The sequence below is a fragment of the Thunnus albacares genome, chromosome 23, assembly GCF_914725855.1.
Source record: "Thunnus albacares chromosome 23, fThuAlb1.1, whole genome shotgun sequence".
In the NCBI taxonomy this organism is placed as follows: domain Eukaryota; kingdom Metazoa; phylum Chordata; class Actinopteri; order Scombriformes; family Scombridae; genus Thunnus; species Thunnus albacares.
In genome coordinates, this window is record NC_058128.1 from 5949560 (window position 1) to 5968606 (window position 19047).

Here is a 19047-nt window from a genome sequence, read left to right on the forward strand (position 1 = left end):
CACTTCCTTTCACCACAGTTATGAAGAAGACTCCAAATCAAAGCCTGTGACGCGGCAGAGTGTATAATTGCCTCTGATGAGTAGCCAAGTTTTGTTTTGGGTGCATTGTTTTCAACATCTGCTGTGCGTCTGCAGCCTATTACTATGGGAAGAAGAGGAAGCTGTCCAAGCCAATGGGAGGAGAGGAGACTGCAGAGGGAGAGCTGGCCAAGCCGACGCGCCGCAGGAAGAAGAGGAAAGCTATCTTTGTGCAGAAGAAAAGGCGCTCGTCAGCTGTGGACTACACTCCTGCTGGCTCACCGCAGGTTAGACAACGCTTCATCTCTTCCCTTCCCTTTTTTTTTTTTGTCTTGCTTATATTGTGACAGCGGGTGTCCTGTACACTCCTGCTCACGCAACAGGCGGATAATAAGGGTACCGTCATAATCAAATGCATAAATAACAACAAACTTGTCTCTAAATATGACAAATACAGGAAGAAGAGGAGCTTCAAAGGCAGGAAATGTAGCTCAGTGTTGCTTTTATGTTTATTCACTCATAATTTACATGCTGATCACAACCAATAGAAGGCCCCCCCCGACTCGGTTTTATGAGTGATTTTGTAAAAAAGAAAGAATTTAGAGCTTAACAAGTCTGTGATGAATGAACGTTTTGGGGTTTTTAAAAATAGCCGGCGGAGGTGAACAAAACAGACGTTACCTGACAGATCAAAGGAAGTGGGTGATGTGTGAGTGTGATAGCACTTTATTGAATCTAAATCTAGTATCAGATCAAGTTATTGAAACCAAATTGAACCTGTGTAGGTTTAGCTTTCAACAATTTTTAATAAAAGTTTAAAAATAACTTAATATTTAAGAAGTAAAACTCAAATGTTGACATTCAAAGAACTAATAGAAGTTCTGCTGGGTGTATTTGCCATCTAGTTTAATGATTAACCAAATGTTATATATATATATATTTATTATAATTCTTTCAAACATTGTCATACTTGTATTTTTCACATCTTTTTATGTGTGAATGAATTGTTTATATGCATTTTCTTTTTGCATGCTCGCTTGCTTCAGTAAAAATAGTGAGTTTAAATATTTTGCACATTTCTCTTTACTAATAAAAAAAAAGAGAGCAGAGATAAAAGATTCCTCAGGAGATCCTTTAGACTCAGATCTTAACGAATCTGGATATGAACCAACTTGGAACCGGAGCCAAATATGGACCCGGCTAGTGAAATCCAACCCTCGTTAGCAAACTAATCTAACTGCTGCCGCCTCCAGATCCTTTGCTCTCTCTGGAAACTAGAAACCCTGAAGAATCGCGGCTAACGTCACTTTCTAGCATCTTCTTCCTCCTCTACATGTGGTCAGCTCAAATGTCTCCTCCTGTGGGGAGAAAATGATGCCGACAGACCTGTCATGCGGTCCGGTTTGACCGTCATCTGGACTATTTATGTCACTCAAACGTTTCATTAAAAAAAAAAGAAACAGTTGATTAAAATGTTTCATGTCCCGCTTGAGGTAAATGTATTTATATTTATCTTGTTTGCATGGATGATGATATTTTGCAGCTTGAATCTTGCAAAGGAATGAGCGACTTTATACACCAGGAAGAGTTTTAATAATGATAAATCCACCTATGGCGAGATTTAAAGTAACAAACAAGTGAGTGCACGTCACCTCTCTGACTCTCAGCTTCTCCTCCTCCTCCCTCAGGACAGTGACGAGGGAGAGGAGGATGAAGAGATGGCGCTGCAGTCGGGCAGCGAAGGCACCAGCTCAGAGCCGCGCGAGGACCACACCGACGCCTCCTCGGTGGAGGTGACCAGCAGCCGCCCTCGCCGTGCCGCTACGCTCCGTAGGGCCGCCAGCGCCGGCAACGCCACGAGCAGCCAGGAGGCTCCCGAGGGCCGCAGGAGGTCGACTCGCTCGCTGTCGGCTTACAACCAGAACAACAACAAGTACCAGCCGCCCAAAGGACAAGACATGCAGGTGAGACAGGTGGACTGTCATCAATTAATCAAACTTTATTTGTACGGCGCTTTTCGCACAGGTTAGTGCCATTCAAAGTGCTTCACAGATGATTGACAGGCTGATAATAAGACAGAACAAATGTAAAAGGTAAAAAAAAATTGAGACTAATAAACACAAGAAATAAAATTAATGACCATGTAATAGAAATAATAATATTAATGATGTTAAAATAAAACAGAGGAGGTTCAGTCCTCACAGTGGCCAGTTAACAAACATGTTCTGTTGATGAATATATTGATAATTTGATTAGATAATTGGCGAGTCGCTCCTTTTCAGGCAACCAATCATCATTATATTAGATGGGGCGTCCTGCGGTTGTTGCTGATGGTGGAAAAACAACATCAAACAAATAGATAGTAGCCTTAAAAAAATGCTACTATCGATGCTAATCTATCATACAACAGCGGTTAGAGAAGTAGTATGTTGTCAAGATGTTGTTGTCATAGAAACAAAACACATGCGCTCCGAGCACCCTGTGTTTTTCCACCAGAGAAAAACACAACATAGACACAAACCCTAATGGGACATACAATATTTAAGTGTGTTAGTGTCTCCTCGAGACAGAGAGAAGCACATTTCATAGACGCTACAATAACTTTGGTCTTTGACTTTGCACACATGCGAGTGAGTCTGGTAATGTACAACTGACCTGTGAATAGATTAATACACTACGAGTTAACTTGACAGAGGATGAATGTACTGCAGCTCCTGTACCAGCATGAATCAGCTAAGTGATGTATGAAGAAGGATTATCTGATTATCAACTGCTACTGAGTTATTATTCATTAACTTACTGGGTCTTTTGTGTGGTTGTCAGGTGGAGGAGGAGGAGGGTCAACTGGTTCTGGACAGAAACCCTCTAGAGTGGAGCGTAGATGAAGTCGTCCAGTTTATCAACTCTACTGACTGTGCGTCCCTGGCCAACATCTTCCAGGAGCAGGTAAACAAACACAAAGCTGCGCCCCTCTTTTAAGTAAGAAAGTGGTGAACTGGCAGTTTCTCTGCACCTTTTTATTTATTTTACTCTCTTCAATCGTTTAACTCGTTACAACACTGAGCTAATATTTGTCTTGTAGTACAGCTCAGATGTCATGCAGGTGTTAGAGATATTTATTCAGCGGCTGTTGCAACATGTTGATTAAACATTTTACTCGCCCATAATTCTCCACTTTATATGACCAGGAGTATTTCTAAAACGTCTTTGCAACAACAATTACTGGAGAGTTTTTGGTGAAAATCGTTTAAAACCAACTTAATGAGTCTTTCACAGCGGTCAGAATGATAAATACTGAAAGTAACATGCTAGGGGTTTGTGAATGAAAATGAGTTGTTGGCCAGTTTCGTCTTTTTCTTTCTATTTTCCTCGCAGCTGTCGCCAAGAGCTTGCTCATGGGGGAATTGTTGGGTCTCTGTAAATTAAAGAGTAAAGAAGAAAAGTGTCCTGAGATGACTTTTGTTGTGATTTGGCGCTATATATAAATAAAACTGAATTGAATTAAATCTAAAAGCATATCAGTAAAAAGCTTTAATTTTTTTTTGTATGTCTTCCTGTGCAGGACATTGACGGTCAGGCGCTGCTGTTGCTGACTCTGCCCACAGTGCAGGAGTGTATGGACCTGAAGCTCGGCCCTGCCATCAAATTGTGCCACCAGATAGAGCGAGTCAAGGTTGCCTTTTACAGACAGTACGCTAACTGACCGAGGAGCAGCGACAGCGAGTCACCCACTGAACGTCCAGTGAGTCGAGAGAAATGTTGTGGTCATGCACGACTGGGAAATGTTGGATTAACTTCCTCCTGATGGAAACTTTGGACTACTTTTGTGGAGTTGTGGGGATTTCCAAACTGCAAGAAGAAGGGATATTTTCTTGGAGCTGTTGCACTGGAAAAGCACAAACTAAGTGACAGCGGAGTAAATAATGGAGGATGTTTCCCTACAAGGAGTTGAAGGATTCATATCTTGGATACAAAAACGTCCCCGCTGCTGGCTCCGGCAGAACAAAACACATCGGAGTCGATCCATGTGGCTTTACTGATCTGTGAAGACGTTATTTTGAGAAGCTGAGGACTTGTTTCTAAAGACAATTTTGTTTGTTTCTTACTTTTCAAATTCATTTTATTTGATAGAGGAGCACTATAGCATTTAATTTAAAAATTATTGACTAGAAAAACGCTTTAAAGGGGACCTACTATGCTTTTCCTTATTTTCATCATATATATATAATGTTACAATGTCGGATGTTCATATTAAATGTGAGCAGAGTGTCAAATAATGAGGTAAATGTAAGTAGAAGTTATCCCTGAGCAAAAAGCACCAGCTTTAGACTGCTCTGAACACTCGGCTTCCAACGTTTTTTTCTACTTTCAGCCGAGTCGACGGCGGCTCGTGATGGATTTCTTTATATGATCGTCTGCTCCACGCACAGCGCGCCAGTTCACTGCTCCGCTCCGCTAACATTATGGCATTTTTCCATTGTTTTGGGAGTAGCCACACTGAGCCATGACTCCATTACACAGCACAGCAAAGTGAAAAAAAAGATGTTTACCTGTTGGAGGTGTGCTGGTCGTCTGCAGCTCTTCATCAAACATCATCATCACTGTGGCTGTTTTTGCTTGCACTATTCCTCCCTGCATCATTTCTAATTATTCGTTATTTCTAACCAAATTTCTTCATATCTTGTTGTGTTGACCTGTCTTTAGCGCTGCTAATGAAGCTCTAATAATTCGATGAACACATTTCATTTCCTGTAAATTCTTCAGTGACAAAGGAAATGTCAACTGGGTTTTCATCAGCAGTAACTTAACACGACTCTGATACGGCTGACCCTCGGCAGGCTTCCTGAAAGCTGGCCAATCAGAACAGAGAAGGCTCGTCAGGAGGGAGGCCTTAAAGAGACAGGAGCTAACACAGCCTGTTAGAGACAGAGGCTGAACTGAGGGGCTGCATAAAGGGCCAGTAAAAGATAAAAAAGGAGTTTTTTGAAATGTAAGTCATGCAAAGCTACTCTAATTGAGTCCCAGAATAAAAATATAGAGCTGGAAATGAGCGTTATAGGTCCCCTTTAAGAGTTTACCCCCTTTTGTGTAACATAATTGGTTTCGAAAAAGCCTAATGAAAAAACATATTTAATAACCCAAGAAGTAATATATTTGGAATATTTATTGTTATCCTTATTTATGAGGAGTTATTATCTATTTGGGTGTAGAAAAAAAGAATCAAATATATCATAATATCTACATAAACTCCTGTTCCACTGAAACAAACCCTGAAAGTTATTTCACAACCAGAAACCAGAAACCGCATTAGTTTAGACTTACACTTCAGTTTGTGTCTGTAGGGGACAAAATAACACCTTCTGAAATAATTTAAACCCAGTTTTACTCTCTTCTCATTGTTACAATCACATGAAAACAATCATGTAAGCTATTCTGTGTCCATCTATGCAAATGTGTTGCAAATATTTTTGATAAGTAAGAAAATAAATTTCTATTGATTTTTATCAGTTTGTTTTGAATTTTCTTCCACAGTTTTTCTTGTTGCTACTACTACAACTGCCAGCTGTTTGTATCAGCGTGATGTATTGTACTTGCAAAACTGAAAACCAGTCAGCCAACTGTTGTGGAAATAGATTATATGAGTGTAGAATATGTACAGCGTTGATGATTGGAGTAAAGGTTTAGAAACACCAAGCTCAGCACAGCAGGGAGGGATGATAATAACTTCCCTCTGTGGGAACTTAGACTCAGAGCCTTAAAGGTGGATGCTAGGCTTTTGTAATGCTATTAATGAACTGCAGCAGTAGCAGGAAGTGAGGAGTATGTGACTGCCTGAACTAGCTTGCGGGCTTCACTTCATTAGTTTTGAACAACAGATAAATATAGATAATCTCACTTAAGCAAAAGTCCAGAAGACAATCCTGTTTTATATTTCTGATAACAGTTTCAATGAGTAATTTATGATGATTTAATAATTAATGTGTCTATGTGGAGTGCCTCTTTATTAGCTGTGAGTTAAGTTATATTTTATAACATTACAAAATCAAAACTGTCTTGATACATTATAAAGTATTTTTTGACAAAAAATCCTTGAGTCAAGGTAGACTTATCAGAAGCTTTTCACAGTCTTCACATTTAAAATGAATCTATATAAATTTTAAATGTAAAAAAAAGTTCTTCATTTCTCATAAAAAACAAAACTTATATTTCCTAGCAATAAAAACAGAGTATCAATGTGCCGTTTCCAGATGTGACGGCACATCTGTGATGAGCAGCGAGGTGTGTGAGAACAAAAGTTCCATCGTAAAAGCAGCGACATGAGTGAAACACTCGACAGGCAGTTATGAGTCACTACACAGCAGCCATAAAACAACAAGAAGAAGGAAAGTGACTGACTGACCACAATTCACATGTTGTGGGGAAATACAACAGCTACTATCAAAATGCTAGTGAGTGCTCCTTGAATTAAGAACTTTTTTTTTTTGTCAAACTCCTTTTTCCAAGGTTAAAATCAATTCAACAATAGATTTTCTTATATAAAATTTGTAAAACACAACCTGCTGTAGTGCAATTGACAAACTTCTGCTGGTTTGTTCATTGCAAGATTGATCAATTAGGTTGTCCTGTTAAAAAAAATCCAGTCCAACCTGCTGTGTATTGCGTATGCATCAAGGATGGAGCTCACAGCACATGGTCACTTCATCATATGCCCAGAAACTAACCAGTACTCCTATGTTGGAATACTACCTGGCTCTCCCAATTTTATTTGGGACAAGGCACTATGTGAGCTTCTTATAGCTCTGTTTGACACACAGGGCCACAAAATGAGCTTGTGATGCAGAGCCTGCTGTAGTTGATACCGTGTTTATAAATGTGCAGCTAATCAGACCATCTCAGACTTATCAACACACAGTGAATTCAGGGTTTTTGGGGGTAGATACCTGGTTTACCACGCTGGAGATATATCCGTTTATCATTAATGACCAATAACTCATTGAAATCAACAGAAACAAGGAACTAACTCAGGTATTACACACCCTTTCTTAATAAATTGTTAGTTTTACCTGTTTTGCATCCCCTAAAGTTGCCACAAAATAATGTTTTTTAATTGCTTAGCAATGTTTTGGTTATTTTTCTGTTCACAGAGACACTAAATGATGGTTTTATCTATTATAAATATAGTGTGTTACTGACATAATCATACATATTTAAGCTACTCATTAATTTCACATGAACACAAATCTGGGTTAGCATTAACCCATTCATAAAGGACTTACAAACATAATTATTTGAGATATTACTACAACTACTTCAAGCTAACAACCCTTCTGGTGAGAAAGTATCTTCATCAGCTCCTCATATGTAAAGCCACAGTTGTTTCAGGGACGATTAAGGGTTAACAGATGCTCGCTCATGCATGGTGAGATATAGGAAGTCAGACGTGACTGTGGTTAACAGAACAAACACACAGTAATGCAGAAAGTCACACTTAAAGAGGAACCACACTCCTCTCTGCTCTTCTGTTGAAACAAATTTCACACACTTGATTCACTTAACTTGCACTGTTCAGAAGAGGCAACTGAGTTATGCGATTACCTTTTACTTCAAGAAAGGATCGAGTAAAATGCATTTGATTAAAAGCTATTTTTAATTACATAAGAAAAAAACATACTGTAAAACTCCAGTGTTCATATTGTAATTAACAATCATTATTTGTTAAAAAGTGGTACAGTATGTAGGTGAAGTTTCTGAGCTCTGAAAAGTCACGATAAAATACAATTCTTTTTCACGATGTGAACAAAAACAGAATAATTACAGGATGCCAAATATTGTAAATTATGATGGTTTATAAAATGACTTTTTTCTGCAGTGACAAACAGACAGCGTTGACAGACACAAATGTATTCCACAAAAAAACCAAACAGCGCAATTACACGTGAAATAAGCCAGGCTGTCTCAAAACAAAGAAAAGGAAAAATACCACTAAGTGTGCAAACAAAAGCTGTAATTTTATCTTTCTTCCATGAATTAAAATATCCTTTTCAGACAGTGGGCGTCAATGCAAGAGCTCTGAAAGCTTTCTGTACAGACAGGGAATAAAGCTACAGTCCTTCATTCAAAAGCTGTTTACAAATCGAGTTTCTTTAACCTTTATTGATACAGGGTTGGTTGGCTGAGTAGAAATACTCTTTAACAGCAACACCCTGTTAAATAAACAGCTTGATGTAACATGACCAGACACAAACAGAGCTGAATAATAAAAAGGAAAGCAGGATCGGTTACAGCGGTTACAGGCAGGTGTGAGCTGATACCTGATAACTTGACACTACTGATTATTACATCATATATCATAATCCCACTGAAAACACTGGAGCAATGACTCACAGTCTAGTTACTAGCCTTTTCTGGATCTTTCATTGTCAGTCACTGTCTCCATCAGCAGAAGTTTCTATAGTGGCCTGTAGATTGAAAGCTCTGGAAAAAGCTGATACTTAGAGTAGACATTGAGGCAATAATCACGCATAATTCCCTAAGTTAGTTTGAGATTCCTAAAGCATCGATAGGTCTTGGTATTATTTAAAATTCTTTGACACCAGTGTTGATTTGGTGTAAATACAAAAACTTTATATGTTTCGAAGTAAAGTGTAAAATAAACACTTTTTTCTACAAAACCAAAGAAGACAAACCACTTACCTATCAAATGTCTTATCATAAGAGGCCATACAACATCTTGGTGTAAATGTGGTATGTGGCATTAGTTCATGCTATATACTTCCCTATAAATAAACATCAAATAAAAACTAAAATAAAATCAATCAGGAACCACGTAATCAATGACTAATTAATGTGATTGTGACCCCGAGTGGCAGTTTTTAATGAAGAAACCAAAGAATCCTGCGCTGTCAATCACTTTTACTCACTTTATTAACAACGTTTCAGTCTGCAGACTTTCATCAGATCAAATCTACACAATCAAACAGCACTGGAGCCAAAACAACAAACAAGTACGGTAACACTTTATTTTTACAGGTCCCTTAGTTCTCTACTCATTTTCTCAGTAATTTCCTTTAAATAGTTGCTATGTAAATTTAGGACATTTCTTTAGAAGAGTTGTGAAATGTCATAGTATACAGGAAACAGAGCCATTCTAAAGAAAGAACCACATATGCTAATGCATAGATTGACACAAAACTACACATCGAAATGTTTTTTTTCTGTCAGTTAAAGTTATTAAGATGTTTTGAAAATTAATAACCATGTATGAGCCCAAATATAATGAGTGGTTATCATCTGTACCAAATTGCACCACCCCCAATTTTTGGGAAAATGTCCTAAAAAATTAACTGGTAAATTTTCCAGCAAATTAGTATAAAATTAACAGACCTGCAAAATAAAGCATTACCACAAGTACCAAAAGCAAACTTCCAGTCAGATTTCTCATCTTGTTATCAAGTCTTTGCTTTTCTTACAGTGAAACATTCTTGATCCTACATACCTGTCTGATGTCCAAGAACTTTATTGTAATTGTTTCCAGCTTTCAGCACTGTACAGTTTCTGATCAATGTAAGGCTCCATACCCTCCCCTAAAAGCATCAGCTGTTCATTAGAGTGAGAGGCCAGAGTTCAGGAGATACTAAGATACAAGATGACATACTGTATAAGACGTCAATGTAAGGCTTTATAGATACAGAAATATTGATTCTCTTTAGAACAATTATTTGCAGAATGGTGGTATAGAAAGATAGGACACATGGGGGAAGAGAGAGAAAGAGGAATGCTTGCAAACAAAGCCAAAACTGAACAAGGGATATTGCAGCTACAACACATGGTATACACATTAGACCAGTGGCATCCAACCGTGTTGACTTAAAGTAGGTCTACGATATTCTACATAAGCCTTATTGTCTACAAATCCCATGAAAAAACCAACAATGTGTAAGTCCTATGCTGTCTGTAGCTCTGGTTCCTAGTGAATATGCAAATCTTTACTATATATATAGATTCATTTTTGTAAAGTTATTTCCTAAAACAGCTGGGCAGCTGTAGTTTTTATCAGACGTTACCCAAACAGGTGAAAATAGTGCTTTTGTTGGGGACTATTTCCAGCGGTGGATCAATACACATTTGGTGCTCCAGTGAGTATTTAAAGCAGCAGAATGGTGTGTGTGGGGTTGACTCAAAATAAACTAGTGTGTGTGTTCATTATAATGAAGGAAACATGTGGCTCATTGATGTGTTCTTTATATTTTTTGAACAGTGGAGCTCTAAAGCACAAAAGAACAAGACATAACTGGCTTTTAATGGGATTTGTCGACAATAAGAAAAATATGGAATATCGCCAGACTTATCCTTTAAAACAAAGAAACGACCCTCATCACATCATCATAATGTAACACGACCAGACACAAACAGAACTGAATAATAAAAAGCAAAGCAGGATCGATTACAGCCGTTACAGGCAGGTGTGAGGTGAGACCTGATTAATGGTGATGAAGTTACAGAGGAGTTTATTTTTTAACTTTCAGGTGACACTATAGATTGTTCCATGAGATCAGTGTACTAACAATAAAATAAGACCTACCTAAAACATTGGACTAAATAATTTTGACTCATAGTCAAGAACTTGATATCAAGTTGGAACGTTTTAACTGGTTGATGTTGAAACTCTCAGGAAAATAGTAACAGAAGCCCTCCACATGTTCCCTTGACCCAATTCCTATTTCCCTTTTTAAAACTATCTTTAACTCTGTATTTGAAGACATCTTTGCCACAGTAAATCACTCCCTACAGCCTGGTGTCTTCCCCATTGATTTTGAAAAGAAAGGGAACCTGGATATTTTAACACCCAGCAATTTTGGGTCTCACTTCTCCAATTCTTAAGCAGAAAGTTTGGAGAAACTAGTTTTAAATCAGCTAAGTACCCTTTTTAATATCAAACACTAGATTAGAAATGTTTCAATCAGATTTTAGGACACATCACCACACAGAGACATAACCCTGCTAAAGGTAGTGAATGACATCAGAACAATCTCGACAGCAACAAGTCTTCAGTTGTGGTTCTGCCTTTGATACTGTGGACCACCAGATTTAGACAGATTAAGTGAGCTTGTTGGCCTGTCTGGAATTGTTTTAACTGGTTTACCTCTTCTCTTTGCGTAAGAAAATGCTTTGTTTCTATAGGTGACCACTCCTCCAAACACTAAGAGGTTACCTGAGAGGAAAATTATTGTATGAATATGTATAAATCTCTACAGTAATAACAGTCATAAAAACCATGTTTGTGCATCTGAAAGAGACCCAAAGAACACCTGTTCATGCTGAAGCATATCCTGCCGTGTCTGTATGCGTAAAACCACGCGTAGAGTAGTCACAACAACTCCTGGAGGTTGTATGAAAGAGATAAATGAGTATTCACACCACTCTTCGAGGCTCACTCCTCTGCAGCAGCATGTATGTCTGTTTTAAGTATGAGTGAGTCACGCTCTGAGCATTAAAGAAAGTGTGACCATACTGTTTTGAGAAATAGTTTTTTTTTCCTCACTGAAGTCAAGCTCAAGAGGTGAAATACCCTGACAGAACTACAAGTATCAATTTTAGGACTGTTACTTTTTAATCTGTACACCTGGGCCGTGTCCGGGGTCTCTCTCCACAGCTTTGCTGATGACACTCAGCTCTATGTGGCCGTGTCTCCTGATGACACTGGGCTGATTGACTCACCTTTTAACTGGATGTCACAGAAATGTTTACATCTCAACTAAAATAAATCATTGGTTCAAAGGCTCAGAGAGAGAAACTGGGCCCCCAAACTTAACACATTGGGACTCAACCAAAGCCAAGAAGCAAGAAATCTAGGAGCAAATTTTGCCTCAGATTTTGGTTTCAAGGCCAGTGTCTCAAAAACAGTATTTTATCATTTGAAGAACATCTCAGAAATACGGCCTTTTCTCTCTCTGAGCAACACAAAGAGACTGATGCACACTTTTATAACTAGCAGGCTGGACGACTGTAATCAGCTACAATTGATAAAGAATTGTGTTGCATGAGTGCTGACTAAGACCAGCACACATTACGCCTATTTCAAAGTCTTTCCACCAGTAAGCCGTTAGTTTTCGTTTTGATTTTAAAATTCTTTTATGAGGCACTACATTGTCTTGCATGAGACTACTTCTCAGAAATGCGTTTGGTTCATGAATCAGGAAGGCCCCTAAGATCCTCTGGTTCTTCTCTTTTAGCTGTTCCACAAAGCAGAACAAAAACCTTCACTGACGCTGCTTTCAGCCGTTACGCTCCAAGCCGCTGGAACAACCTTCAGAGGATCTGAATGTAAACTAAAAACCCATCTGTTTAGTCTGGCTTTTATGTAGTGACTTATAATTTTATAACCTCTTATATATTATCATCATTATTATCCATTTTATTCTATTTAATTTAGTAACATGTTACTGTTTTATTATAATCTATTTATTATTATTTTGTTGTTTTTATTGCTTGTATTATCCTTTATCAATTATCTTTTATTATCTTAAAGGTCCAGTGTGTAGAATTTAGTGGCATCTAGCGGAAAGGACTTGGTAGCAATGGAATATAACATTCACTAGTATGTTTTAATCAGTGTTTAATCACCTAAAAATAAGAATCATTGTGTTTTCGTTACCTTAGAATGAGTCCTTCATATCTACAGAGCGAGCAGGTCCTCTTCCACGGAGGCTGCCATGTTGCATCACCATGTTTCTACGGTTGCCCTGAACAGGCAAACCAAACGCTGGCTTTGGAGAGGGCCTTTCGCGTATTTCGCGAGTTTGTTTGTAATCTGCCACCTCACCGCTAGATGCTGCTAAATCTTACACACTGGCCCTTTAACTACCCATCTTTTATTGTTGTGCTATTCAATTAACTCTTTTGCTTTTTAATTATTTTGGTGCACATTAGTCTCTAAATATATTTTTAACATCCCACTGTTTTGACAATTGCTTGTGAAGCATTTTGAACTGCATTTGATTTGTTTGAGAGGTGCTGAATAAATAAAGTTTGATTGATTGATTGATTGTCTACTTACTTACTAGAGCTTTCATTGTCATTCATTGTCTGCATCAGCAAAAGAAGCATCTGCAGTGGCCTGTAGATTGAAAGCTCTGGAAAAAATCTAACAAATAGACATTGAGTTAATTATTGATTCAATAATTGAGTCACTGTGTGTACAGCGGCTGTAATAGTTGTAACGATGGAGTTATCATTCCTTTCATAAACAGCCTAATTTGAATAATTTCAAAGGTCTGATGAGGTAAAACCATTCAGCATTTTTGCAAGAAAAGTCCAAAATAATCAGAATTTTGTGGAGCAGAAATACATATTTTATTACATCTCGTTCTAGACCACTAGGCCTAATAAATGAACATAAAGCAGATTATATCTACAGGTACATCTTACTGACATCTAAGCTAAAATTTTAGGAGTGATCACAGGGGGAAAGTATTAAAAAAAAGGACATAATGGTGGGGAATCAGACTTTACTTTATCAAAAAGAAACTGAAACAGAAAACACTGTCAGCAGCAACATAAAGAGTCCGCACAACACGTGAGATGACAGAACCATTAGGAAGGCGTTTTATTGGCAGAACATTTCCTTGGTGGCAAAATAAACACAATTACCCTCATATGTGTGGTGATGATGACTGTTTCATGTAGCAACATAATTAGAGGTAATGCAGTCACGCATGCAGCACATGACCTGATGTGCTGATTCATTTGTCGCTGTTTTCTGCGTAAGTAGAAGGAAATTCATAAAGGCGGTGATTCACATTCAGAGTGTATTCAGCAGCGAGAGGCGTCGTGCCTCACCAGCTCTCTGTACGGGTGCAGCTGAATTAATTTAATAGCTTTCTCTCTCTCTCTCATACACACACACACACACACACTAGAGCGCTTCCCCAACTCTGACACTTTGTATTGAGTCACTCTGAAAAGCTGCTACCTTATACTGTTGCCTGGCAACCTCATATCAAACGTCCGCTTTGCATGATTTTCCTCCCCTGTTGTATGTGAATACAAACTAAGTCATGACAGCAGAGGAGTAAACAGACGTTTTATTCAGAGGGAAGCCCTGAATGAGAGCAGACAGGGAGTTCATGTTTCATATTCAGCTGCTGTGGTTTCAAATAGTTTCAGTTAAAGGTTGGCGACAGATGTAACGGTTCACCAATATTGACAGAAGATCAGATATCTTGTCAGTCGTGTTGTCTGACTCCGGCTGATCAAAGCTCTTCTTTGTCTTTGTTAAAGTAGCGATCCATCACTCGTGCACACTTCAGCAGATATTGAGAATCTATCTTTGATTTTGAAGCTTTTTTTTTTTTTTTTTTTTTTTTTTTTATTCCTGTGGGAGCCAACAGACAATCAGACAGCTTGACATCATGTCTACATATTTCTAATATTCAAGTGTTGGAGTGGTTCTACAAAAAAAAAGCATCATTTATTGATAAAATTCATGAGAATTCATGAAAATTCAGAGTATAAATCCACAGAGTTCCTTGTTTGCAGTCAAGTCAAGTCAAATTTATTTGTACAGGCCAATATCACGAGTCACAAAGTCGCCTCAGGGAGCTTTACAATCTCTACTACATACATCATCTTCTGTCCTTGGACGCTTGATTCGAATGAGGAAAAACTCGCCAAAAAAAAAGCTCCTTTTAATGGGCAAAAAAAAAGGAAGAAACCTCAGGAAGAGCAACAGAGGAGGGATCCCTCTTCAATATACAGAAAGATGGAAAAATTCTTGACATCAAAGAGCACCTTTGTCCACCGAGACTTTTTGTTTACTAATCAAAGGCGCACTCCAGATTTTTCCTTCTCTCACGTTTACAGTGTTTGACTAAAACTTTCTTTAAATATGATGGATTTATGTCTTTAAACTATACTTGTCAACCATTAAATTCATATTTTTGTGGGAAACAATTAGGCAGCTTTAGTATTTCATTACTGTAGAGTGATTATATAAAAGTATCATTTATTCCAATAGTCAAATTCCCTTTTACATTCTTTAAATATGATTATTTTACACCTTTTAACTTTACTTTTTCACCTCAAACTGATGATTTTTATTCTTTCTATTGGAAACCAGCCAATCAGACAGCGTGATATCATGTCCAAATATTTCTAATATTCCAGTATTTCCATTAGATTGTTCATATTAGATGATAAACAAGCCTGAACTGTGTGATGCTTGAAGAAAAAAAAAAAAGCATCACCTTCTTTGTTGCACTATGAATTCAGGCCAGTGTAATATCCTGGTTCACCACAGACCGGAGCGGGTCATGCTGCAACTAAACTGGTCATGCTGGTAAAAACAAATATAAATATTATTCAGGTACTCTTGTGCAGAGCGAGGAGGAAAAGTAAATTACAAGCCTTTATTTAGTCAGGCTTAACGGTTTAAAGTATCAACTGGTTTCAACCTCTCAGAGCCTTCATCATGAGGGTGGAAATAATAAAAACAGGTTTGTTATATAGACTAAACACCAGGAGTAAACATTAGTCTATCACATAATGAAATGACCAAGAAATACAAAGAAAACAACACTTCCAAGCTTTTCTCCAGAGCTTTCAACCATGATGTTCCTCCTCAGTAGATGGAGATGCAAACTCATCTATTTATTTATTTATTGTTTATTTGTATGGGTATATATTGTATGTATAGATTGCGATGCCCGGCCCTAGATGGGCCTTAAAAACAGCACATAACATACAAACGACAAGCACCCGATCACTCACTTACCACATGACTGAACTTTTTCTAAACTGTTTCAGTTTGACTTTAAAATGTTCGAGTTCAGTGGGTGACGAGTTCCACATATTGATCATCCAAACAGAAAAAGTCGTCATCCGTCCAAACGAGGATTTACAAAAAAGGCACCTCATGATTCCCAGTAGACTCGCCTCGTGTTACCGAGCCGCACGTCACCATAAAAAAGCACCTTTAGTTCAGGTTTGTCTATTATTGTCTAAAGATGTGATGTAGTTTTCACGGATATATACAATTCCTTTAAAATAAGACCTCAATCTAATCACCAACTACTAAAATCAGACACCGATCTCTCCCAGAATGCAATGCTGTCAGAGGACATGTTGAACTTTTATTTGTTTATTGATTTATTTTGGGTGTGTGGTATGTTTTTTTTTTGTTGTTTTTTTTTTCTTGACTGGAAAAATCTATCTCTCCCTCCTCCTACATACCGAAGCCACAGCTGAATGGAACAAGCTTGTGCCGCCTCTCTGTGGGCTGTCAAGAGTCACTGGGTAATGTAGGAAATCACATCGTCTCATGTGCTGCGGAGTGGTTATACAAAAAAAAAAAAAAAAAGTACCATTGATTCCACTGGCAAAATTAACGCTTACTTGTTATTTTATGCCTTTAAATCTGCCGTTTTTCACCACAAACTCACGATATCTCAAGAATCTGAGAGTGGACTTCTGCTTTAAAAATATCAAATAAACTAAACTTTCTTGTTAAGACGAGCTGCCATCAGGTCATTAACCTGGAGCGGCTCAGTGAAGAGCTTCAAGGGCTGTGCTGCGGGTGAGTCTGAGAGGAAAAAAGTAGGAGGCAGAGGTTGAAGAAGGAGAGGAGGAGGAGTGCAACGGAGGACGAGTGAGGGGGAGGGAAAAAAAACAACTTGAGGTCTGGTGGTTGGAAAGGAGAGCGATACAGAAAATGTTTAGACGGATGCATCAGTTTGTAGATACAAAACGACGTGGAAGATGATGATGCCCTTCTTATTTATAAAAAAAAAAAAAAAAAAAATCTGATTTGGTCACGGAAAGAAATACTTATTCCATTAGACTGCATTCAATGCTTTTAAATAACACATAGGAACATTTTCAGGCACATGTGGGTGTAAAAATGTCTGCCATTCTAACCAGAGAATTTGCATGAGATGAGGTGATAAAACTCAAAAATGTGAACCCTAAAAAAAAAAAAAAAAAAAAAAAAAGTTTATAACACATTTTTATATGCAAATCTAATAAACTGTTTTATTGAATCTGAATGAAGTCAGTCTCCGTCTGTCGGCCCACAACTTTGGTCAAAACCGAATGTATTGCCATGAAAATTTGTACACATAATCCCCGGACTTTTCCTCCAGTGCTACAAATAATCCACACATACAAGTCAAACCGGACGACATGCTGCTATAATATTTACATCAGAAACCTACCAGCACATTTGTATTTCTGTTAGTGCACATTAATCAACATTAAAATGTAAATGTGAACTCTTGCCACAATGTTGAAAACTGACCTCTTTTATCTACGTGAGCTCACCAGTAAATCCACTGATATGTGTTTAAAAAAAACCTGTTCAAATCTATTAAAGCTGCAGAAGATACTCGCTACTAAAACCACACAGGACAACACACTCACTGCTCAACAGTTTAACCCCTCCGCTCTAAATCAGATTGGATGGTATGGTATTCAACTGCGGGTAACCATAGCAACAATACTTCTATGCTTCATACTACATTATCACATAACTCAGTGGTCGGACTAACCAAAGCATGTGTTAAACTGACTAGGGATTTATTTTAAAAACAGTTTAAGGGTCGAGGATGTTTTACAGATAAGAAGCCCTTTGAGGCACATTTGGATTTTCTGATTTTAGTATATGTTTGATATTTTATTAATGGTTGTTAAGTTATTCATAAAACAAAAATGCTAAACATTTGCTGTTTCCAGCTTCTCAAATATGAGGATTTGCTGCTTTTCTCTGTTTTTTTTTTTTATATATTGTTGTGAACTGAATGTCTGTTAGGTTATTCATTGTTGGTCAGATATAAAAAACAATGTCAAGATTCACTATGTTTTGACAATTTAAAGACTATTTTCATGGCATTTTTTTTACTTTATTTGACAGTTGCAAGTGCAAAGAGAGACAGGAAAAACATCTTAACCAGTAGGCTACGATTGTTTGTCTATAAATTGCCGACTATAAATTGATAATGACAATAATTGTCAGTTGCAGCCCTGACCTTTATAGAATATAATAAGTTTCTTTAGTCTTCTATGACAGTAAACTGAATATCTTTGGGATGTGGACTGTTGGCTGAGACAAAAGAAGACATTTGAGGACGTCACCTTAGGCTCTAGGAAACAGACATTTCGACATTTTATAGACCAAACAACTCATTAAGAAAAATTGATAATTGACAATAATTGTCACTTGCAGCCCCAATCTTTATAGAATATAATGTCACAATAATTCACACTCCATTAATTTCTAATCATGCATCATTGCTCCTGGTTAAAACCTGAGGCGGAGGGAGGTTACTTCCACAGTACTCGGAGATGATAAAAACCTGTTATACCTGCTAAAACCTGTTACAACTTATTACAATCTAAACAGCCCCGAGTATCAAGAGTCAAATCACACAAGACCTGCGACAATTACACAATCAAAATCTCATTAAAATGGGTTAAAGGATCCATAGAATACAATAGAAACCCACATTATAGTAGTTAGTTATCAATCATTATTTACATCAAATCATTTATTCAATCAGGAAAATAAAGTTGAGGTCAATCATGACTGACAACACAGAATAAAAAAAAAGGTTTATAGATGTTTAAAAAGAGGGTGCAACCAAGCAGCAACTATCATGACTGAAACCGATGCAGAAGTACCTTAAAGTGCCACAGACGGCCTCTAGATGCTCCGACTGACTCCCGTTCAAAATGCTTCAACTTCTCTCCGGAAACAGAGTCAATAATTTGTTTCAACGAGTCATTACGGTCTCAATCTCTAAATTCAGACCCTCTAATAAGTGTGCTGGTGGACATTTTGGAAATTATTGCTCCATTAATAAGATTTGAAGACTTATCTAGCTTATCTAGACTTATGTAGCTCTCCCCAACGACTCACAATGAGCCGGACTGTTGTTGCAATATTGTTGGTTTGCATTGAAGCCGGTTTGCAGAGTTACAGCAGATAGTCGACGCCATCTTTTACCGCTTGGAGCCAAGACCTTTTAAATAAGGAGT

The 19047-nt window shown here is 37.8% G+C and overlaps 1 protein-coding gene and 1 long non-coding RNA gene across 6 annotated transcripts in view; one reads left to right on the forward strand and one right to left on the reverse strand.

Moving 5' to 3' along the window:
* sfmbt2 (Scm like with four mbt domains 2) overlaps nucleotides 1–4182 on the forward strand; it is a 55088-nt gene extending 50906 nt beyond the window's left edge. For both annotated transcript variants that reach the window (XM_044343807.1, XM_044343808.1), the window contains 4 exons: nucleotides 136–305; nucleotides 1707–1982; nucleotides 2842–2964; nucleotides 3581–4182. In XM_044343807.1, the coding sequence (XP_044199742.1) occupies nucleotides 136–305; nucleotides 1707–1982; nucleotides 2842–2964; nucleotides 3581–3721 (710 nt within the window). In that variant the 3' untranslated portion in view covers nucleotides 3722–4182. The remainder of the gene's footprint in view (nucleotides 1–135; nucleotides 306–1706; nucleotides 1983–2841; nucleotides 2965–3580) is intronic.
* The window catches only part of LOC122975389, a 63233-nt gene that overhangs the window by 10645 nt on the left and 33541 nt on the right, over nucleotides 1–19047 (reverse strand). The gene's annotated exons all lie outside the window — the stretch shown is intronic.